Genomic DNA, 24,045 nt, shown 5'->3' with positions numbered 1-24,045 from the left:
GACCCCTCTTCTTTCCTCACTTCTAATATAAATACTCCTTCCGTTTCATAAATATAGTTTCTATTGTGTTTTTTTCATGGTATTTAAGAAATGTGAGGACAACAATGAAGATGATTGAAAAGGAAAATATTGAGACAGCAAAAAAGGAAGACTTGAATTTGACAAGAAAAATGAAGAGCTTTGTACAAGAATACTATGGAAATTCCGTAGGATGACATTGCTTGCATGTCATAGGACCTTTATTTTCAAGATATTAAGCGCACTATAAGAGAAATATATGTGTAAAGAAGAATTTCTATAACTTCATATTTGATGTAAAAATGTAAAATTATAATAAATATTTGGTATTTTGTTTTTTTATATATAAATTGTTAATTAACTATAATTTTAAGCCATTTTTTTCACAATAATTACTACTAATTCATAAAAATGTTATAACTTGACAAAAGATGATGAAATAATGAATTCATTAAAGTACTTTGTAAATTTACATAACACTGACGAATTAAGCATAATTTGTGCATAGAACGGATCCAAAAGCTAGTTTATTATAAAAGGAAGCTAAATATTAGATGCATGCAACAAATGTTGTTATTTTTATTATTATTTTTTTTATTCTTTTTTATTTTTTATTTTTTAAAAAAATATATTTAAGAGGTTATTTGTCTTTATCTCTTTCCTCATCACATGCATTATTATTTTTCTCTCTCCTTTTAACAAGGTATGGGCGTATGGCTCAGCCGCATATAAGAATTTGTGTAATTTTTTATCTTTAGTTTTCTCCCAATCTCCTTCCTAACCACCATCACCATCCCATGATTCCCTTCACCATTTTCCACTACATACATCAAGCATGAAATCATATTTTGGTTTTTTAAACCAAATTTAATTTGATTATTTTGTATAGAGGAACTCAAAGGGGTGGAATCATAGAAGAAAGAGAGCAACAAAGGGTATGCATGGGGTTGTAGTGGTTGTTAGTCTGGTTTGAGGAAGAGGAGGTGAGAGAATGAGGAAGAGCACAAGAGAGGTAGCAAGAAAGAGAGTGGTCGAGGGCAATATGTGTTTGGCGAGCTGTGTGGTAGGTTTAGGGAGGAGATTGAAAAAGAGAGCAAGTAAATTGAGCGATAAGTGTTTGTGTGTGCAACTGGGCGGTGATGTGGCTGCAACTTGTGGGAACTTCACTTCTTGGCGAAAAGGGTGTTGTGGTGGGTGATATGGTAATGGAATAGTTGTTGGATGGTGGTAGGAGTCTACGGACATGGGATAAATCGCATTCACCTATTCATATAGAATTAGGTTAAAACTCAGAACATATATGTAGTAAAAAAGTGGCTTGCTGCATGATTCCACCAGACACTAGGTACAAGCAAAGATACAAAAGAGAACGACGCAGTATGTAAGATTCTTCATAAAATTTGCAGCAGAAGAATTTCCTCGACTAGAAAAAAAAACTCTAGCTTAAAATTGATTAGAACAAAGAGCACATACATTCGAACACATTATTGGACTACATAGCTTTCATTTGATGAATCTACGTCGAGTGCACTCAAGTGCAAAGTGTTGAAAACTGAAGGTAGACAATAATAATTAATGAAGCGTGTCTTGGTAAGATATATAAAGCATCTAATTGACGCTGCAGATGACAAACAAACATTAAAGCATACCAAGTATGGGAAAAGTCTAGAGCAACATAACAAATATCCAAGTTAAATAAATACATTCCATCTAACTCCTTCAACAAAATGACCAAATCATTGTTGTCCAGGAGCAGCGTCATCTTTTGTAGCTTCCTTGATCTCATCGCCAACATCCTCCTGTTTTGCACAACATAGGTGTAAAACAATAGTTGGATTTCCTTTCTAAAAAGTAAGATAATATGTACGCTGTAGGAGATGGGGAAGGAGGGGGGAATGTTCAAAGGTGGGAGAGAGAGAGTACCGCATTATCAGAAGTCCATAATGTCAAATTGTCACGGAGGAGCTGCATGATCAAGGTGCTGTCTTTGTAAGATTCCTCACCCAGAGTATCTAGCTCTGAAATGGCTTCATCAAAAGCCTAGAATGCATTGTGTGGTTAGAAAATTTGATTTCTGAATGTGAATCTCTTAAAATCAAAAGCTTCATAATGAACTTATATTTACAGACTTAAATAGTAAAACAAACAAAAAAAAAACACACACACACACACACGAGAAAAAGAATTGAAGGATCAAAGGGAAATCTAGCAATTTCTATAGCTGCAACCAGCCAACAGCCAACCACACATAATCATTCAGTATCACAATTATAAACATACACTACGTCGCTGCCATGTGCTAGAGTTAACTATTGGTGGTTAACAGCAAAATCTTATTGGATTTCAATACATAATGGTGTGCTTGGTCAATATGTTAATCTTATTGGATTAATCATACATAATGGTGTGTTTATACTATTAACTTTGGGACATAAAGATAAACCTTCTGCAAGTTCAACTTTCCAATCTGTATTAGAATTTCAACCTTCTATTTTACTTAATCGGTTAATCACTACCTCCCTACAATGAACTTCACCTAATTACATTTTTAAATCAATCAAGGACCAAATGTTGATGTTAACATTCTTGATGGTTGATTCAAAACCAAATGATGATTAATTGAGGGTCACATTATATACTGATTTACAATACAAAAAGTGTTGTAATAGAAGTCACTTATAAGATAATGTCATACAAAAGGAAGCTAACGACATATACTCCTTACAATAATCAACTCAAGAATAAAGTGCATCGGTATAGATCACTTTTATTAACAACCACCTTAAAATTTTGTCATACAAAAGGAAGTTGGCAACATATATTCCTAACAATAATAAACTCAAGAATAAAGTGCATTCGCTATAGAGCACTTTAATAACACCAAACTACATACTTGCAAACATAAACACATAAAGCCATATATATGAGAAGACAGTGATTAACAAACATAATGAAGCAAAACTTTTAGCTAGATATTCTGTATCCAAATAGCAAAGATAAAGCACACCAATGTATTCCCAGCGCCATTACTCAATGTAAGTAAAAAACTTAAGAGGGGAAAACCCAAACAAATTGTTATGTCATTGGTTAATAACATTTACAACCTTTATAGATATAATCTCTCCTCCTAAAAGTCATTTATATACTTTGAAATTAAAATGCAGCACTAAAAAGTAATGTCATGGGGTCTTGAGGTATCAGGTACATTATACAAAACGCAATTTCATTCCAATTCTATCATTACATGCATATCCATATATAACCTATGCCAATCACCTCATTAAACATAGAAAAATGGGTGTGTTGGGGAAAAGGAGGAGTCATCTCACAAATAAATCTTGTGTAATGAGAAACAATCAACTACCATGTAAATAACGAGGAAAAGGAATTTGAAAAGAATTTGATGGCATAAATAACCCTCCACCACTCAATTGGAGAAATAAAATTATGGAAAGAAGAGGATAAGCAACCAGATCCCAAGGACTCCCAAAAGAATAAATTTCTTACATATCACGCATTAACAAGAGTTTACAAAGGATTTATTATTTACATCGCACTTCATTTAAGTGGAGCCTAAAGGCTAATTTCTTGATAAGCATCTAGTTGACAGATCCACAAGAACCAGTGCTTAACAACTTTTTCAAGGAAGTGTGCACGGTGCAGGACCAAGTGAAACTTACAGGAAATATTGTACAGGTCCAGAAGGAGAACCATCAAACATACAAAACTATTCAAATTTTACATCTAATATTAGGAAAAGAAATCAATCTCAAGGCAGTAAAAAGTGTAAATAGTCAGTCAGAGAGAGGAATTAGAAAGTGCAGGAGAGACTACTTAGCACATGGCTTGCCTTAACATGGGAGACTAAAATATAACAGGTTAAAATTGGAACTCTTCTGAACTAACTCATATAACACTTTTGCAAACCCTTTTATAGCTAATTTTTTATGTTATCCCCAATTCATGTCTGCAAACAAATAAAAGTTGGGTTTAACAGGCTGTTATTCCCCTTACTTTACTACCTTCTTCCTTGTTCAATTACCTCTTCCTGCCCTGTTCATTTGCATGCTTATGATAATTTCATCTCTTTGTAACTCTGTCATTTACATTCTCTCACTTTACCAAGGTTAGAAGACAACAACTTATTCGCCAACATTATATCAAATGCTCTAATAAGTCCATTTAGTTGTCCCAATTTTTCTCCTTCTGTAAAATTTAAATCCCTAGATTCCATTATTGAATGACATAACAATCTTAATATCTGGTAGTTGTCACATAAATTAGTTGTTTTGGGTTTTGGGGGGAGAGAGAGAGAGAGGGGGGGGGGGGGGGGGGGAATGTCTTATGATTAGCAGTTCACTACAAATTTACAAGGCAATTGTTTGCAAAGAGTATCATACGTGAACTAAAAGGTAGTTCTAAATTTTCCCCTCTTAATATTGCTGCAAACTGCATAGGCAAGAAAATTTGTGAAAAGAAAATCACTTAGGATAATGGTATATTCTACGAAAAAAAATCAGGGTCTCTTCAAATAGAGGTGTCTATCTTATGATAAATTAACTTTATTTTGTATAATAAATAAATTCTCCATTTCCTCCAGTGAAAGTCAATACTGATTTGTTGGAGGTAGACCAGGCTATGGCATTAGGTCATTACGTTGAACTATACAATCATGACATTTTTATTGAACCACCATAAACTGAAAGTAAGAAATTGCATATTTCATCCAGAATACTAAAGTAAAGAAGCAATTATGCAATACTAACAAAGAATGTTTAAGGTGTACAAACCTGCTTGGCCAGAGCACAGGCACGATCAGGGGAATTCAAGATCTCATAGTAGAACACGGAGAAGTTAAGTGCAAGCCCCAGCCTTATTGGGTGAGTAGGAGGCAGTTCAGCCAACGCAATGTCCTAAAAGCAAGATATCTCAGTAATTAATTATGTTTCAATTATGTAATAACCCATTTTGTAACTACTACAACAGCAAGCTGATAGACCCACCTGAGCAGACTTGTAAGCCAACAAGGTGTGCTCAGCAGCATCCTTTCTCTCAGCTCCGGTCTTGAATTCAGCCAAATACCTGTGGTAATCACCCTTCATCTTCAGGTAAAATACCTTTGACTCAGAAGCAGTTGCGGATGGGACAAGATGTGAATCAAGAAGTTTCAAGATCCCCTCACAGATCTTGCTGAGCTCAGCCTCGATTTTCGCTCTGTACTCCTTGATGATAGCAACATGGTCCTCGTTCCCACGGCTCTCTTCCTTTTGTTCAATGGATGAGGTAATTCTCCATGAAGCCCTCCTTGCCCCAATCACATTCTTGTAGGCAACAGAGAGGAGGTTCCTCTCCTCTACTGTCAACTCAACATCGGCAGTCTTCGCTACCTTCTCCATGAACTCCACCATTTCCTCATACCTTTCAGCCTGCTCAGCCAATTTGGCTAAGTAGACATTCTCTTCCCGGGATCCTTCTACTGGCGACATCTTTCTTCACTTTAAACAAAAATGAAAATTTTGTCAAATTAACAACCCTGATTTATACCAAACAGAACCATCACTTCAAAAAAAAAAAAAAAAAAAAAAAAAAAAAAAAAAAAAAAAAAAACAATCATTGATTTAAAGAACAATACCCAGAGCTAAAAATAACAATACTCATAATAATATTATATAATTAACTATCCAACCACTTGATTTTTGCTCTTCACCACAAACTAAAAAGCAAATCAAATCGTACCCTAAACCCGGAAATCCGGGATAAAATCTCGTCTACATCAGTGCCTTTCTACGGATCCTACCGTAGCAAAAGTCTATACAGTCTAACAACAGTAGTTTTACCTCAAATTTACAAACCCTCAACTTTCATCAAACAATAAATCAGATCATAAATCAAACAATCATTAACCCATTTACCCATCTAACACACAAAAATCAAAATTAAAAAACTCTTGAGCAATTATATCCCAAAGTTTCATCAGATCTATATAAAAAACAGAAAAGGGTACTGATTTATGAAATAAGAAGCATCAAAATTGCTAAAAAAAACATACCCATCACAATTAACAAAAGTACAAAGACATACAAACAATCAAACATGAAAAAACAAATCAAAAAACATAGATTAAAGATTAGATATTACCAGAAAATGGGGTTTTGGTTTCTCTCTTTTTTCTCTCTCTATTTTTTTTCTATCAAGTGAGTGAAAGAGACACAAAATTGGAAATTAGAGCCTTTCAAAAACCTGAGGAATCAACGGCAAAGGCAAAATGGTGGTTTCCACGTCCCAACAGTCAACCCCCAGAAAGGCACGTGCTGCACGTGAGTTGCTCCTCAACTTGTTGCCACGTTGGTTGCCAGTTTTTGACAAGTAAAAATGACTCTCAAAGTAGTCTGCCTCGTCAAACTCAAAGTGTGCTAGTAATTGACTACTTGTATTTGGTAAGAGGTTGCAAATTTGAACACAAATTTGATTTTCTTTTTGGTTATGCAATTAGATGAATAAAGTTACAAGTAAATTGCAAGAAAGTGTAAGATAGTCGATTTCATGAGAAGAAAAGAAAAGTTGAAAAAAGACCGGTTTGTTTTTGCGTGCATCGGATGTACAATAATATGTGTCAAATAGTTACTGATAATATAGTATGATCTCTTGTATCAAGAATCCTTTTAATTTAAATGCACGTGATAGGGGTGCTAATTGAGCAAAGTAGCTCAAACTCGACTCAATCAATGCTCAGTCAAAACTCGACTCGAGTTGGCTCGTGCTTGCTCGTATCAGCTCGAAACTCGATAAATGTACGACAAATTCAATATTTTTCTATTCTTCTATCTTTAAAAACAAAAATTTACCTTGAAACCGATAAATTAAAATTAGTATAGTTTAGTAGGAAAAATTTATGTAAAGAGAAGAAAATAAAATCAACAAATGTTTGAAATTCAAGAGACCAAAATCTTCAAACGAGCAACTCATGATCGACTCAGCTCAACTTGAAACTTAACGAGCACGAGTCGAGCAACCCTTTGCAATGATCGACTCGCTCAATTAGCACCCTTATGCACATCAAATAAGTTGCAAGTCTTGAAACTATTATAATGAGCCTATAAGTATATATATACTCACGTCTTCGCATGACATGCATATACCTCATGTGGAAAAACATATAATATGACTCATTAAAGCATATATTTTTTTTTTAAAGGAAAGATACAAGAAGTTAGGCCAATCTTCTTTCAACCCAATCTATCTGAATTAATTAAAAAAAAAAAAAAATTGTTACCTAAAAAAGTATCAATATCTTGTTGCGTTTGCATGAAATGACCTACAAAAGCAACATAATATGTTGCTCTATTGCCCTTTTTATAGATATGCCTAGACTCGACGAAGGAGAAAAGATGAAGGAGCTCTCTAATATCTTCCTGTAGTAATAACTGAATCTTCCACGGGTATTGAGCTTTACCCTGCAAAATATTAATTATAAGTTAGACCCTTTCAATAAAATATATGAGAAAACTATGTTGTGTGGGCTTTTCGGGCTATTTTCGGGCCGAATTAAAAAATCAACTAAAAATGCATAAAAAAAACACATTTCCAAACCTGTCTAAAAAAAATTCGGGCCCGAAAAATCTGCCCAAAACCCGCCCAAAATCGAGTCGGATAAGTATGATCAGGTCTAGAAATAAAAACTAATAAGTAATATAATTATTTTTTCAAATTCAAATGCAACTTTTAATCCACTAATCCTAATTGTTTTCACCAATAAGGCCCCGTTCACTTCACCTTATTTTTGTTGAATTGAAATTATTTTTATGTTGAACTTAAATTATTTTTACTGAACTGAAATTAATTTTACTAAATTGAAATTATTGTTATTGAACTGAACTTATTTTTATTGAACAGAACTTATTTTTGCTGAACTGGAATTATTTTTACTAAAGTGGAATTAATTTTAGTGAATTTTATTTTTTTTAAGGTGAAGTGAACCGGGCCTAATGTTCAATGATCATTTTAATAAATAACATATACTTCCTCCTTTTTATAATTATTTTTATTATTGTACCATACAAGTTGGGCACAATAATTTTGGTAGTGGGAAAAAGGAAGAGAGAGAAAGGTAAAAATATAAAATTGTCTATCTGATGTAGGGGTGCTTATCAAGCGAGTCGATCACGAGTTGAGGGGTGCTCGACTCGACTCGAAAACTTTTTACATGTGCTCAACTCGTGCTCGCTAAAGTTTCGAGCTAATAAAACCAGCTCGAGTTGTGCTCGTTAAAGTTTCGAGTCGGGTCGAGTAGCTCACCTATTTGATCTGTTCGTTAAAGTTTTTGTCCTTCTATAATTATATGTTTTTATTTATTTTTGTTCACTTTATATTGTTTTATTTTTTGATATATTATTATTAAAGATTTACTCTTTCTCTTTTGATGATATAAATTAACACTTATTAAGTGTCAAATTTATTTAAATATGGTAACTTTATTTGTGAATTTTATATTAATAAAATATATTATCGAGTCGAGTTAGAGCTTGCTCAACCCGTGTTCGTTAACATCTCGAATCGAGTCAAATTCGAGTCGAGCTAACTCGAGTCGAAGCATTAACCGAGTCGAGTTCAATTTACTCGCGAGCTGTTCAATTCAATTAGCACCCCTAATATGATGTAAACATAAACTAAGGGTTCGTTTGGCATTGCTGTGGTTTTCAGTTTTTTGGTTTTTTTTTTTTAAGTATATGATATATGTCCCATAATGAATCAAAAATTATTTAAACTTATTAAAATCATGATAATTTTGAAAACTGACAACAAAAAAGTAGAAACACCTTTTTCTTGTTTTCTGTTTTTGGTTTTTGATTTTAAAAAAAACAGGAATCTGAAAACCAAAAATGATGCCAAACAAGCCCTAAATAATAAGTGTGAAATAGTGAGGGTATGTTGGGTATTTACAGTGTGAACAGATAATTTTAGTCCTAAAATGAAAATGGTGCAATATTTGTGAAACTTCCTTAAAAGGCAAGTGGTGCAATATTAAAAGAACAGAGGAAGTATGTTATTTACATATGTAATATCCTAAAAATTTCCTAAGTAATTATCATTAAAATTAATTGCCCAAAGGTTCTTTGGATAGGTATGTAGTAGATTTTTGATTTGAGGTATTGGTTAAAGGAGGAGAACAAAGGAGAAAGAAAATTGAATTTTATTACAGGTAAATTTATCTTTTTAATTTTAAAGTAAATGAAAATTTCCAGACAAGGACAAACTTATGTTACCTCCATTTTTTTTAGTTGACACGTTTTGACTTTAGCATTAATCACACACTTTCCTTTGACTGTATTTTGTGATTTATATGTGATGAAAAATATAGACATGTGGGGTCTTGTTAGATTCATCACGATATATATTTTCAAAATATAAATTTTTTATAATTTTTGATAAACGGTAATTAAAGATATTAACGGTTAAAGTTGTGCATTGACAAACGTGACTAAAGAAACGTGTCAACTAAAAAGAAATGGAGGAAGTAATAATTAGAAAATATATTAAATTTGTTAAGGATGGATTTGATGGCATGATAGACAAGGATCCAAGACAAATGGAAATTACAAGGTTAGAGCACTCACAACAACGAGGAAAAAGTGATTTCCTCATTCTCTCTCTAAAATTCTCAACTTTCTCATGAGTAAATTTGTTGAGGAAATTTTATCTCACCAATGATCAACAAAAAAAAAAAGTCCTCACCACTCTCTCTCTCTCTTTCTATCAATACCCCACAAGTATCTCTCTCTCCTATAAATCACTATATTCACATTATAAAAAAATACTTCCTCTATTTTTTTATACTTGTAACATATTTTTTATCACGCTTATCAATGAGGTGATTAAACTAGGTAAACGAATGAATTAAGCTATGAAATTTAAACCGTAGCAACTTATTCCTTTCTTCTTATAGGTGTTAAAATTTTGTAATTTAATTTATCTGTTTACCTAGTCTAATGTCTTCCTTAACATGGGTGCCAAAAGAGTGTGTTGCAACTAAATAAAAACGAAAGAAGTAGCAAACAAGCAAAAAAAATATTAAATAAGTAGCAAGTGGTGTTGGGCCCCACTTGTTACTGTTCACTTTCAATTTTCTTCATGGGGCGAGGAAAATCAGTTTTCCTCATGAGGAAAAACCAATCTCCTCATTATTGTGATGTCCAAAGTGATCAAATTTCCTCGTGATTTTCCTCATGAGGAAAAAAATGATCATCGTTGACATTGCTCTTAGTAAGGCCTATTTTGTTCGGCTTAATTTCAGTTTAGCTTAATTTTAGTTTAGTTGAGCTCAGTTCTGTTCCTAATTTCGGAATTTCCTTATTTCATAAACAATTCGTTTCAGCTCTATACAATTCAGTTCAGCCCCAATAAGTTCAGTTGTTTTCAATAAATTGAAATAGACCCTAAATCATTAATTTGGTAAATTATCATGAATTACGTTTCTATTTTTTTTTCCCCATTTGTTACATACAATTTATTATTTTAATTTGTGATTTTGTATTGCGTATATGTTTTAATATATGGTTGGGTGAATATATGGAGTCTTTTATGTGTGTAAAATTTGAGATCTTGTTCTTTAAGTGAAAGTGTGTACACGTGCATAAAATTTGAAATCTCATTCTTTAGGTGAAAATTTAGTGACAATATTAATACTAGTACATATTGATCCTACAAAAAATATTTTTCAAAATTTAATAATTGTTGTATGTACAACTCTTTATGAATTCCTACATTATCTATGTCTCCCGTGTTAGCACAGACAGTCGGGCACTAAATAATATATATGTATATGTTAATACTTGGTAGAATTATATGTATAAAAAACGTAATATATAAATTTGACTTTGACCTAGTTTGAACTTCACCAAAATCCAGGAAACACATTTGATGATAACCTAACTCATCAATAAGTGTTTGTTTCAAAAAAAAAAATCATCAATAAGTTTTGGGCTCAAATCATTATTACTAGCCTTACAAATGCCCTAAACCTAACTAGTAACACTAACTAAATCCGATCTAAGTTAGACTCAGCTTGCACTTGGTCTGGTTTTGAAAGGGCAATTGATTTAACTTGCCCTAGCTTGAACCTAAACTCCATTTGAAAGATAAATCGATTTGACTCGCCTCGACTTGAATATAACCCAAGACTTGCTTGCTATAAACCGAAACAAACATGTCCCGAACACCCAAATTAATAGTTCTAATCACACTCATCAATTTTGCTCTTCTACCATCTCAATCTAAGGTATCCCATGAAAATATTCTTAATATGTATACTAGTATGTTTGATCCATCTTAGTAAAAGACATCCATTCATAAAAAGTGTATTTATTCAAAGAACTTGGTGTTAAGTTGTGATCTATCCCATAATCTCAGTATGTGCTGCCAAAGGAAACTCAACTGGAAATGAGTTGTAAATGTACTCATATTAATAGAATTCATGGTAAGTTAGGTGTACTTTTTAGTACAGGTTGGTATACAAACATAAATCCCCTAGCCGACAACTTTGTCTTCAAAAATATTATGTTAACTTAATAAAGTTGGCTGATCACATTGTCTTCCAACAAATATGGGTTTTTTCTTAGTTGGCACTACCATTAACTTAACTCATTTGCTACACCATCGGATTTTGCAATCCCAACAAAAGGGTCCAAATAAAGATTTCATCTCTCCGATTTAAGAAAAATTTTCCTAGTACATGTAGATGCATTAAGTGTTTTTGATTTAGTATTCTACACTCAAGACTGTATTTTTCAACGATTTAAGTGAAAGATGTTTCACATTGCAAAATCTGCTTGATAATCGTAGTTTTTATGAAGGAAATTTTTTATTTAATTCAACTCATGTATTTTACTTTGATGTCCTATGACTTTTTATTAATTAATTAAGTTTACTATTAAAAAAAATTAAGTTTAGATAATATAAGTTTGAAAAGCTATTGCGTGCGGATGCTCACACGTAAATTTCTGTACGTCTGGCTTGGCTGATATGTTTTACTTATTGGCTTATATATTTCATGTGTTAGCTGATATGTTTCATTTGTTGGATGATATGATTTTTGTACTGGCTAATATATTATTTTTGTTAGCTGATAATTTTTTTTTTTTTAATTTTTGATAGGTTTTTTTTGTTGGATGATATCCAGCTAATATTAGACATAATTTAGCTTATATATATTTTTAGTTGGCTGATATATTTATTTTGTTGGTTGATATGTATAATTTAACTGTTGGCTTATATGTTTCATTTTGTTGGCTGATATGTTTATTTTGTTGGCTTACGTGTTTGTTGATTTTATTTTTTTGTTGGCTGATAATCTGATATGCATCTTTTGTTTAGCTGATATGTTCCTTCTTTTGGCTGATAAGTACCTTTTGTTGGCTGATATACTCCTCTTATTGGCGATATATATCTTTTGTTTGATATATATTCCTTTTGTTGGTTGATTCCTTTTATTACTGTCTTCAATGTTGACTAATACGAAATATCAATTGGCTGATACATTATTTGTATTAGCTAACGTATAAAGTATATACAAGTACGAACTATTAGTATTTTTATTTCATTCTCTCCCCTCTTTCCTCCTCTTCCTCTCTTTCTTTCTCTCCTGTTAGCAGATTCACAACACCAGCCACCCTTCACTCCCTTTACTTCTCCTTTGTTCCTCAATTCCCTTTCCTCCTCAAGTCAGTCTGGCCACCGCACCCACAATCAGCCATGCTGTTTCGCCGCCGCCACACCCAGCGAAGGCCACCGCACCCGCAAACCAGCAAACCCAGGCCACCACAACCACCACCAGCGAACTCCACCATTGAATCGCACCACTAGAGGACGCTCACCGTCGGTGGAGAATTTATTCTTCATCTCCTCAATCGTCGTCCTCGTCTCTAACAAGTAGTAATTCTCTCTAGGGTTTAAATCGCCAATCGTCATCGTTGTCATCCACCATTGCCGTAATCGTCGTCTTCATCGTCATCGGCGTCTTCGGGTCTTCGAACGCACAAACACTTGGGTGTGGACGCCCGTACCCAATAGTGTCTGTATAAGTGTGGAGAAATAAATTTTAATAAAGACTAATAATTTCAAACTACAAACATAAGATCTTCAATTAGTCTGTTCATTTTTATTTGGGTTTTGAAAGTCAACTCCAAACATTATATTTATTAGATAAGTCCATAACTATATTTAACCCCCACCCCACCAAAAAAAAAAAAACTATATTTAACCCCTAACTCAATTGAGCCCAAAATGAATTTGTTCTTAACCCAAATAGTAATGTGACTATTGTATTTGTAGTCAGCTAATTATCATAACGCCAAGAGCCCAAGAATTTTAAGGGGTAGCCAACCTACATATAAAATTACTGCATTAGGCATTTATCGACTACATCATATTCATACACCATACACAGATTTTACAAACAGGGGAGAAGGGACGAGAGGGTAATGGGAAGCAGCAGCCTTTGCTGCGCCTATACAAGCATCAATGGTCAATGTATCAAGTCTTATTAACTGGGTATGTGCGAATCAAGTGTGTTGTGGGTCAAGACTTGTCGACCCCTTGCACTCCTATGTTGGAGGCGCTGATGAAGCATTTCCGACATCTGGTTAAAAAACTCAGGATCCCATCTGTGAATGAGAAGGGGATCCAGGGCATAACATATGTACAAAGATGTAACTGCACCTTCCACCCCCACCATTGCGAGTCCAACCTAAAGTTGAAGCAAATGCCATTAGTAATAATACACAATACGTGTAGTCCATGAAATGTTTGGTTCAGCTCATGTAAGCATTGAGACTGATAAAAACCCATATAATTAGTGATAAATTTAGCAATATATACAGAATAGAACTGAGTAGCAAAGGATCTATCCACATTCGTAGCTGAATTAGCCAAAGACGTGGGTAGGCTATCATGAATTAGCCAAAGACATGGGTAGGCTCTCATGATACTATCTTACACAATGTTATGTCAAATGCCTACATTTTTACTGGCAGTCGTCAAAACATGACATACAGTTACAGTACTGAATCTACTAATACTTATCAGACCAACAAACTTATTCATGACAGCGGAGTCTTTAATAAAAATAATGTAATCAGCTAAGAGATCAGTGCAATAGTGTATAAAAAAACTGTAATTATTTTTTTTAAAAAAAAAATTTAACAAATCAAGTCTCTGGGTACATAGAGAACATTCAGACTAACCAGCTCTTGTATATTAACATTAAATTAAGCCGCACAAATGGACAGATATAATATTACTTACCAAAACCATCCCCATCAGCATGGAGGTGGAGCCTACCATCAAAACACGATCACTTGATCTAAGCCACGTCCAGACTCCTGCACATGTTCCGGCAATTAGCCCTCCTAAGATAGTTCCCATCAAAAGGACAGCACCAGAACAATCATATGCAATAAGAGCTTCAACCCCAGTTGACTGAAACAATTCCCAAGCATCTCTTGCTGAATGATTAAAGCTTTTGCCAGAGACTGCAATCTGCAGGGGGGAATAAAAGTTAATGATGCAAAATTAAGCACCTTATCTCCCAATCAGTAGCAAGGTTGTTTCTTTTCTTTTTTTTTTTTTTTCTTGAAAGGGCATGCTATGAAACTCTTTTGTAGGAAATCACTAAATACCTTTTAATTACGATAGCTATCTGTGATACTGTACTCCAATATAATCAAAACTACATGCCCCATCTAAGCATATGCTGCAGACCATATAATAACAGCAACATTCATAGTAATGATACAGCAGAAATATGTTGACATTCTAGAAGGAACCGCAGAATAGCAATTTCATTGTATTTTGCATCACAGCATAATGAGTGTACACATAGCTTCAGGATGAAGGACACGAAAAGAAAGACACGAGAAATGCAAAACTACTTAAAATAGGCTGACAAGATTCGATATCCTTTTCCTTTATTTTAAAACAGTTGACATCAAACACTCAACTCCCCTCACATGCCAAATACAAAATAGAATAATATACCAGTAGTACAATATATCACCGTCTAAAGAAGCCACTTACCAGATGCCACATAACATTAGATATAAATATGAACACCATAAGGATATATAGATTGACAATTATATGGATAGATGATAGCATATGATATACATAGTAGGTTATTAGGTTCAGGTGTAGCCTTCAAGGTGCGGACGTACAGAAAATAACCTCTACGTGCCTTATGGAAAGCTAAGTACTCAGTACATATCATATGAATTATAGAACTTAACAACTTTAAGACTTATCATATGACAAACATAATTAAAAGAATTCTAATATTTTTTTTATCATGGTAATTATGGCCAGAATGTCAAAAGATTTTCTCCAGTTTCAAATCTTTTTGCATTAAATACACTGATAATTAGAAATTTTTTTACTATATAATGAAGTTGATAATAATTTGAGGTTGTTGTCCCAGCACTAACACATTTTCTCCTCTTGTCTCTCCCTCCATAGGTATGGGTTAAAGGTTTAACATTCCTAAAGATGACAATGATAAGGGACTTTCTAGTTCCAGCTACCATGCTGCTGTTTTAGGAAATTAGTCCTACTTAATCTATTTACATTATTCTTACATAAATTCATCAACTCTCAACTCCTTATTAATGTTATGCAAAGTCAACATAGAGTACACCAAAAAACCTCAATGCCTTCTCAGTCAGTAAATTGGAATCAAGCAACAAACTAAATTTTTGTGTAAAGGCTAAAATTAATTCTAGTATCAGGGTAATGACTGGAAAATTATTCTAAAAATCAACAACATTTCAAGAGGAATAGCATGTTAAAAGTGAGAGAAGTTTTTGTTAATGACAAGATTCATAGACAAACATGAAACTTTTGGTCCCACGCATACAAAGAAAATTTCAAAAATCCATGGAAATAATAACTGAAGCTAGAACAGCAAAAAACATACCTGTACATATGCATACTTGTTGAAGAATCTAACAAGTGTTTCCACAATATGGAATACGAAGTCAACACAGCAGAGCAAGCACTCATTATTCCCAATCTTTGCACGAAAGCCTCTTATCTGTTCAATGTCAGCTGAAGAATCACTTTATTTACAAAACACAGAAATATATTTTTAGTGCAAAAGTGGTTAACAAAATTACCTCCCATCTTAGTGTACGAACAGCAGCTGTAAAGAGAGAGCCATAGCAGATGCTTCCAAATGAAGTCGTAACAGCATAACGCAAAGACTTCATCAACGAGTTGGAAGGCATAGATGCTGTTTCTTGGCCACCATGGAAGAGGACAAGGAAAACCATCCCAGACACTATTACATGAACTGTGTTACAGAGAACAGCACCTGTCCAAAATAAGCTTACAGAAAATACCTGCAAAAACAAGGTAGAGGAATGAGATCATATAGCTCCAATAACTACAGTATTAAGAATAAATCTATCCCCAGATTCATATATTACAGATCACACAGAGCAAACTTGCCCGCTCACCACAAGAAGCCACCATCTTCCACTATCACCAATGCTTGAAGCAACAACCCCAGCTGCTCCAAAGGACCATAATGCCATCCATGAAAGCATGACTAGAATGAAAGCATATGCTATGCACATAACTCTAGGGAGGCTCCATGCCATTTTCACAGCTTTCTGCAGCACGAGCATTGAAAAAGGCAGTCTGCAAATAAAGTATAGATTAACATATACTCCGTAATAAGAAACCTCTGCAAAGGGATTTTCATAAAATAAGTTTAACTGGAATATTGGATTGGCAGATAGAATTGAAGTATATGTATCATTTTCTTGGGCAAACTGTGCAAGGCCCTTAAACATAGTAAGAACACTTACAAGAAAAGGAAATAAAAAAAAAAACATTTCATTCCATTTCAAGACTGAAACAAACAAATGCATTTGATACATAAAAATGAATAAACATTTATATTGTAAAAAGTAAATGAAAAAGCTCTTAGTCTCAAAAGTAATAAAGTATGGCAGAGTAGTTTCCTACATAAAACAGCTTCCACATTTTTTTAATTCGTTTATCCCCTAGAGTAGTTTTGCAGTTAATGTACACTGTTCAGTATATATTTGAGCCAGAAATTAATCAGATGAATTTTCTCTACATAGTCACTAATGATCTCCTATCCTCTACCAATCTTCACCAGCAAACCCCACCCTTAGAAAAGTGAAAAACCATAATGTAAAATGTACATTTCAAACCAAGTAGTTCAAAACACATTAAACGAGGATGTCACATTTCCATTCTGTAATGGCATGGTGTGTTCAAAAATCACACCGCGGTCTTCATTAAAGACTGCTAATTTACCATACAAACTGGATATAAGGCATTCAAGAGGGGAAAAAAACATTATAAACACCATCATTGATTTTGGACATGAATTAAATTATTTTCAATTCATTTCCCATCCCTAAACAACTTCTAACCCCACTATGCTATAGGCTAAAAACTGAACCAAAAGACAGCTTGGATGTTAAAATTTACTCTGTTGATTATACTTCTGAAGTTTCATAACTAATTAACCCTTCCTAGCTACACACATGATACACCACCACCTTCCTATCTTTATTCTCTCTCTCATCCGTCCACCTATCTATCTCCTTGCAAATCAAGCATCAATCAAAGTACAACAAGTTTCAAAGACCCTTTCTCCCTGAGCTGCTTTGTGGCCATAAGTCCATACGTCAATATTATGAGTTGAACTATCTACACTTTAACACCTACTATTTATGACCTTCCATTTACAAGCCAACATATTCAAAGACATTAAGTAATATACTAATATTAAATATCATGTCTTAACTTAACATCTTCCATTGGTCTCTTTTCTTCTCTATCTAGCGCTAAATACACTTTGAGCAAGAAGGGCGGGGAAAGATGTGGTTTATCATGGTAATACAATTCCCTGGTAAAGAAAGCCATAACTATTGACTAACCAGTTAAATAAACAATGCCAAATTGACCTTGTCTGCATTCAGTATGCAATGTATATAGCTGCAGACCAAACTTCCAGACATTCAGACTCTAATTTAGGTAAAGGAAGTAGACCAGTCATCATGGACAACAGTGCTATGATGAGATCATGAGAGATCATATCTCATCCTCAAAGGTCAGACTAATATTCCTAAAATCCTGAGCAACCAGCATCAGATATTCAGATCTGACAAAAAAAAAAAAAAAAAACCCTTGAAAAATTGCTTTGGGTATTGCTAATGTGTGGGCTTACCTGGTTGAGATCACCAAAAATCAATGAAGCCCATTTGGATCCAAAGAGAAAAAACAATTTACCACATATAACTTTACATCAGCATAGTAAAATCACAACATAGACCACCTAACTACCGTACATCAACCTGTTTGAGATTAAAATAACAACAAAGCCTTATTCCGCAAAGGATGGGGCGGTTGCATAAACCGGGAACCTATCTCATGTGTTCACTTACAAAGACCCACTTGAAAAACCCACTTTCATCATGACATTTTTAACTCCATTTACCCAAGTCAAATCAAACTGTTTCAAGCTAATTTAAAAAATCCTTGCACCAAATAAAACATGGTTTGGAGTCCTTCAACTCAACTTCCCATTGAGGCATTAACTAACTAGTTGACTAGTTCACATAAATAATTTTAAGGACTACACCCCATGGAGAGATGTACTTCAAATGAACAAAAAGGGGTGGAAGCAAAAAAAAAAAAAAAAACAAAAACAAAAACAAAAACAAAAAACAAAAAACAGCTGTTAATCTTCATCCATTAAATTGATACAAACAGATGAATGGACAACTAATGACATTAATCCTTAGATAGGCCAAACAAAATAGCAGGACAAGATTTTTAGCAAAAATGCACATTAAGAAGCTCTATCAACAGTCAGGAAGATGCCTTACTCTAAATTCCCCAGCAATTTGATGTCTACTTAGATTTGGTACCTCGTATACAAGCTACATTATTTCAAAATTTGAAGATTTGATAATGGCAGCAAACTATCTAATATTGGGAACAAAAGGCAGCTGATGAGCAAAGTTCACTCAATTCAAAATTCACAGCATCGTCAACCAAAAAGTAATAATTTCAACTTCCAAATTAATTGAAGAACACAACAACACAGTTCAGTCACACCCTAAAAGAGGTGCCAGGGAGGGGGAAGATTCAAAAGAAATAACAAGATTTCATAATTAGCAAAAACACACAGGAGAATAATTACAACTACATATGCTAGTAAAAAAGGAAACCAACACAATCACAGTTATAACATAAGCAAGGAAAATTAGACCCATGAGTACAAAAACAAACCAAGCAGCTGTAGAAATTCGCGGACAAAAGTATCAAGCACCTGAAGATCCAATGCATTGTATTCTACTAACTATCATATAGTGCCATTCCCTGGAGGCCATAAAAAACATAGGTATTCAGGTTTGATGAAATTAGTGGATCTCCTCTATGGCTCTATCCAATTATGGTCAGACAACCCTAACCATTAAAAATAATAAACTGCCATGTCAAGGAAAAACCAAACTAGGCAATAAGCCAATAATTGAACCCAAACAGAAATAAATAAATACTCCCCAGCAATCAACATGAAGCTCACATATTTCGAATACATAGATTTTACTTATGTTATGTCAAGTCATATTTAATTACAGAGGGAAAACCAAAGAAGAAAATTTGATTGTGTAACATTTATAATGACAGATCTCACGGCGGAAGCAGAACTATTCTCATACAGGCATGCACACATGCAACCATCATAAAACCGTAAAACAGTATAGAACAAGTGAAGTCTGACATTCAGAATACCTGTCTATAACTGAGATGACATACAGAAACTGTAAAACGGCTCCAATTGCAAAAGTGACACCCCAAAAGAACTGCTGTGCCCAAAAACAAAACACACTAACCACAGCAAGATATGTGGTTAAAATGTGAACTGACACTTTCATCATGTGAATGGCCTGATAACCAAGCAGTAATAACCAAGTCCATCCAAGGAAAGTACCAGCCCCAGCAGCAACAGCATACAATGGCCAGTAGTACTCTGTAAGACCACGGTGGTGCTCCAAGAACCCTGTATACTTATCAATGTTCAGTCTATCATTCTTCTTAAATCTATTAAGACCGAAGACAACTAGGAGCAGGCCTAACCCTCCCAAATGCACAATGAAAACAGCTAACCAAAAAACATCCCTCCAGTGTCGTGATTGCTCAAATGACAAAGCATAGGTGCTATTAGTGTTTCTTCGACTAGGTTCGACATCCTTTGCAAAAGAAAAGCTTAAATCAGGTCCAAACATTCTACAAAAAAAAAATTACTTAACATGAAACCTAGATGTTATCATCAAAATGATCACATTCTCCAAGTTCAAGGAAACATACTGCTATTTTCTCCCTCTAGAAACAAACATACTTATAAGAGGCCCTACTACTGTAAACTCTATAAAGGCCATAATAAACTCAATTGAGTAAAACTATAGGAAGATACAATCCATTGTTAGAATCAATAAGTCTTCACATCGTTCATTCGACAAAAGAAAAAGCCTTTATGTTAAATGATCATGATACTTTCCGAATTAAAAACTCATGATCAATGGAAGAAAAATATCATTATACAGTTCAATAAGCTATGATTGATCAACACACTCACTCAAATCCATATACCTTTACATTATTGATAAGGCAAAGCAAATACTGAAAATTTTGTTGTTAGGTAAAAATTATAGGAAAAATATAAAGTAAATGAAAAAAATTCATGTTGTTAACTTTCCATTTTTTTTCCTCCTCAAATTCCACAAATTTGGTAAAAAGTACAATAATACTTTTTCTAAAGAAAGCTATCTAAATGCCCATTTTCAATATAACTACAAAAATTCACTAACAACTAACCATAAATTACAACATAGTACTACGCATAAATTATTCAAGAAGTCCACACTTCTCTTACTAAAGACAAACACCAGTCCTCCAAAAACTCGAATAATAATCATAATTGGAAATTTCACCATTATTAAACTAGTACTAGGGTAAAATTTGCTTACTTAATTCCATTCAACCAACCAACCAATCAACCTCCTAACCCACCTCTAGTCAATAAAGAGGGCAGTGATGTAGACGGGATTCGTATCGAAGTCTAAAGTAAATTTTCAATATGACAAGACTGATCATCGGTTTTCTGATTCCGATCTTGTAAAACATAAGTCATATAATAAAAAGAAAAAAAAAAAAAAACAGTTTCTTCAATTTTCAACAAATAAACTCAAACTAAAAAAAAAAAAAAACCCACTAACAAGCAAAATAAACAAAAAGAATAAAAAAATACATTTACCCAGAAAAATCAAATTAAAGGGAAAAAAAATCATACTATGAATTTGACAATAAACAGAAAATGAAGAAGAAAAGAAACCTGGTCAGGGACGGAAATGGAGGCGGAGTTGTAGGAGGAAGAAGAGAGGCTTTGAGAATCGTTCATGGTTGAATTGAAGGGTTTAAGGAGTGAGAGATTAATGGAGGAAAGAGCGGCATTTGCAGGAAAAATGGTTAGTAGAATGATCGAAAAGGAAGAAGGAAACTGTTAATGAACAAGAAGAGTGGGAGTGTGGGACAGCGGTTGGTCTGCTTTTGAATCATTTTGCAGAAACAGGAGAGAAAAAATTGTTAGAGAGAGAAATAGAGGGTGTGTATAGTAACCCAAATGTCCTTTTTTTAGCGCAGCCGCAATAGACACAAGAACTCTACAGTACTTTTTTTACAATACAAGAATAAAAATCTATATCTATACTATTATTTTAAAACAGGAAAATTTAAAGGAAATTTAAAGTGTTCACGTGTCCTTTCTTATTTTTCATGTTTTTTTTTTTTAAAAAAAAAAAAAAAAAAACTTTGATGTTCAGTTTATTCCCCAAACAACACTTCATTTACTTATTAGTTTTCGGTAAATTTATACTTGAAGGGTTGCATTTGTTTTTTATTTAATTTCTTTTCATGAAGGGTTGCATTAGCTTTTTAATTAATATTTTTTTAACCAAACTCCCATTTTCGTTAACTATATATTCAAATCAAAATGCATTCTACTTTCTTCCCTAATTAAATTTCAGTTATGAGTGTAATCACTCTGCCCTTCTTTCTACCCCAAATCATTTTTATTCATTCCAAATTTTTAATAACTAAAGCACTAATTTATTACTCTAATAATCAATACTTTCTTTTTTACAAACAAAGTTAGCAAAAAAGGTACAGTGCAATTCATGATTTATCAAAATTATAATCATGTGTCAAATTCTATATTAATATTGTATGTGTGATCATTCTTCTTTTTTATAATTTTTTTTTAACGTTTTTAGTTTGCATCTTTTTGTTCCTTCTCAATCTAAGTATGTTTACAGTAAATCAATTTTTAATGCACTTTTTTTGGGCATTTTACCATTAAATTTCATTAATCAAAGTAGATCTTTTTTTTTCTTCGGTTTTTCCTCGTTTTGCATCTTAGTCAAATAGTTTAGTCGCTAATTAAATTAAAATCCAAGATCTTCCAAAATGTTGATTTCCTATTTTGCTTCATGAATTGGCATATCAAATGTTGAATTGACTGATATTTTGAAAACTACGAAGGGCAGTAGCATGGCTAGCTTTCAATGTTGTTCAAGAGTTTCAATCCAATTTTTTGCTAGGATAATTTTTCATACATATGTTTGTTATTAAACCTCCCCCCCCCCCCTATTTTCACTTCTTAAGGCATACATAACTTGATCAATCCTTACATTAAAAAAATTATAGATAAAAATAATCCGTGCATCGCGCGGGATGAATACTAGTTCAAGTTGAAAAGTTGGATTGTGACAAAAAAATAAATAAATAAATAAAAGGTTGTAAAGTTGGATCAATAATAAATAAATAAAATTAAACACAAAATAAGGGAAATCATTTCCTAAAAAAAAAAAAAAGTAAAATCTTATCGGAAGATCAAGACTATAACTAAAGGTAGGCACAAGTCGTTTCGTGTAGGTCTACATGTTATGTCAACTATGTCAAGGTGGTTTGTGTGAACGAGTTTTGTTTAGAATTGACCAAGAAATAGTCGTCACGTCACGTGCTATGTCAGTATGTCATACCATGCCAATAATTTTTTGTGTTTATGTTAAATTAGTCAAAAATATGTGATTGAGGTTCAACTTGTTATGCTTGTACTAAATTCATACCTAACTTTGAAAATTTTGAAAATGATGTCCATGTACGACCCATGGTCCATTATCATACCTCTCATACCTTGTCAGGTCAAGCCATTTTATGGTCATGCCCAAATAAACCTCATTTCAGACCAACCCATGCTAGCAACAAAAGTGTAATCTCACTAGCTTTCTTATGGATATAATGAGAGGTGACAATGTCAAAATTTCGAAGAAAGTTTATGACATCACTCATTTGCATTTAATTTTTCAAATAGCTAGTTCGTATTTTGGCCCAAGCAATGCCCCTAGTCATATACATGTGGTTGATTATTAGTATACAATTAAATTAATGATTCAATTTTTTTGTAATTAAATTTGATTTTCATATTTCATCCACTACATATCAATATTCTGTGTTCACTAAGAACATAAAACGTGACATAGCTTAGTGGTAAGACACTTAGTTTAAGAGGTACAAGTTGTCACTACTAAAATAAAAGCTTTTTAGCAACTAAGTTTGGCAACAAAATTTTAAAACGTTGCTAAATAGCAACAAATATAATTTCTTTCATTGCCTAATTAAAAGCGACATTTTATGCTTTAGTTTTTTAATAATTAATGGCTACATGTTTTTGATTTGTTGCTGTTTAAAACAAATTGTCTTACTAGTTGTTACTAGATGGAATCATACTTTTCTCTTGCTGCCATATAGTAACAAACTATGGCAACAAATATTTTATTTGCATTGATTTAGAAACAAACAAAGGCAATGAATTTTTGAATTGTTTCCATTAGAAACAAGTTGTCTAAACTATTGTTGCTAGATGATAACGTATTTTTT

At 33.3% G+C, this 24,045-nt stretch overlaps 2 protein-coding genes across 4 annotated transcripts; both read right to left on the bottom strand.

The window, feature by feature from the left end:
• Positions 1–1,590: 1,590 nt before the first annotated feature.
• LOC145562295 (14-3-3-like protein) lies at positions 1,591–6,313 on the bottom strand. Of its 2 annotated transcripts, none has more exons than XM_081622517.1 (5): positions 6,157–6,313; positions 5,022–5,513; positions 4,809–4,931; positions 1,942–2,058; positions 1,591–1,817 (listed from the first exon to the last, which is right to left on the bottom strand). In XM_081622517.1, exons 2-5 carry the CDS (start codon positions 5,502–5,504, stop codon positions 1,755–1,757), a joined length of 786 nt encoding a protein of 261 aa, XP_081478643.1. In that variant the 5' UTR covers positions 5,505–5,513; positions 6,157–6,313; the 3' UTR covers positions 1,591–1,754. The 2 variants fall into 2 exon arrangements, with proteins under 2 accessions (XP_081478643.1, XP_081478645.1); XM_081622519.1 differs by having other exon boundaries at positions 5,022–5,508; positions 6,157–6,305.
• A 6,248-nt stretch (positions 6,314–12,561) lies between these two features.
• Positions 12,562–21,752, bottom strand: LOC145563682 (uncharacterized). 2 transcript variants are annotated; one of them, XM_081624115.1, is made up of 7 exons: positions 21,443–21,752; positions 19,843–20,300; positions 16,521–16,704; positions 16,179–16,403; positions 15,980–16,096; positions 14,317–14,550; positions 12,562–13,759 (listed from the first exon to the last, which is right to left on the bottom strand). In XM_081624115.1, exons 1-7 carry the CDS (start codon positions 21,506–21,508, stop codon positions 13,556–13,558), a joined length of 1,488 nt encoding a protein of 495 aa, XP_081480241.1. In that variant the 5' UTR covers positions 21,509–21,752; the 3' UTR covers positions 12,562–13,555. The 2 variants fall into 2 exon arrangements, with proteins under 2 accessions (XP_081480241.1, XP_081480242.1); XM_081624116.1 differs by having other exon boundaries at positions 12,566–13,759; positions 19,843–20,110; positions 21,443–21,746.
• Between the last annotated feature and the right edge of the window lie 2,293 nt (positions 21,753–24,045).

Source organism: Chenopodium album, chromosome 10 (assembly GCF_948465745.1).
Source record: "Chenopodium album chromosome 10, dcCheAlbu1.1, whole genome shotgun sequence".
In the NCBI taxonomy this organism is placed as follows: domain Eukaryota; kingdom Viridiplantae; phylum Streptophyta; class Magnoliopsida; order Caryophyllales; family Amaranthaceae; genus Chenopodium; species Chenopodium album.
Note: the sequence above shows the minus strand (reverse complement) of the source record. Positions and strands in the feature narration are given on the sequence as shown.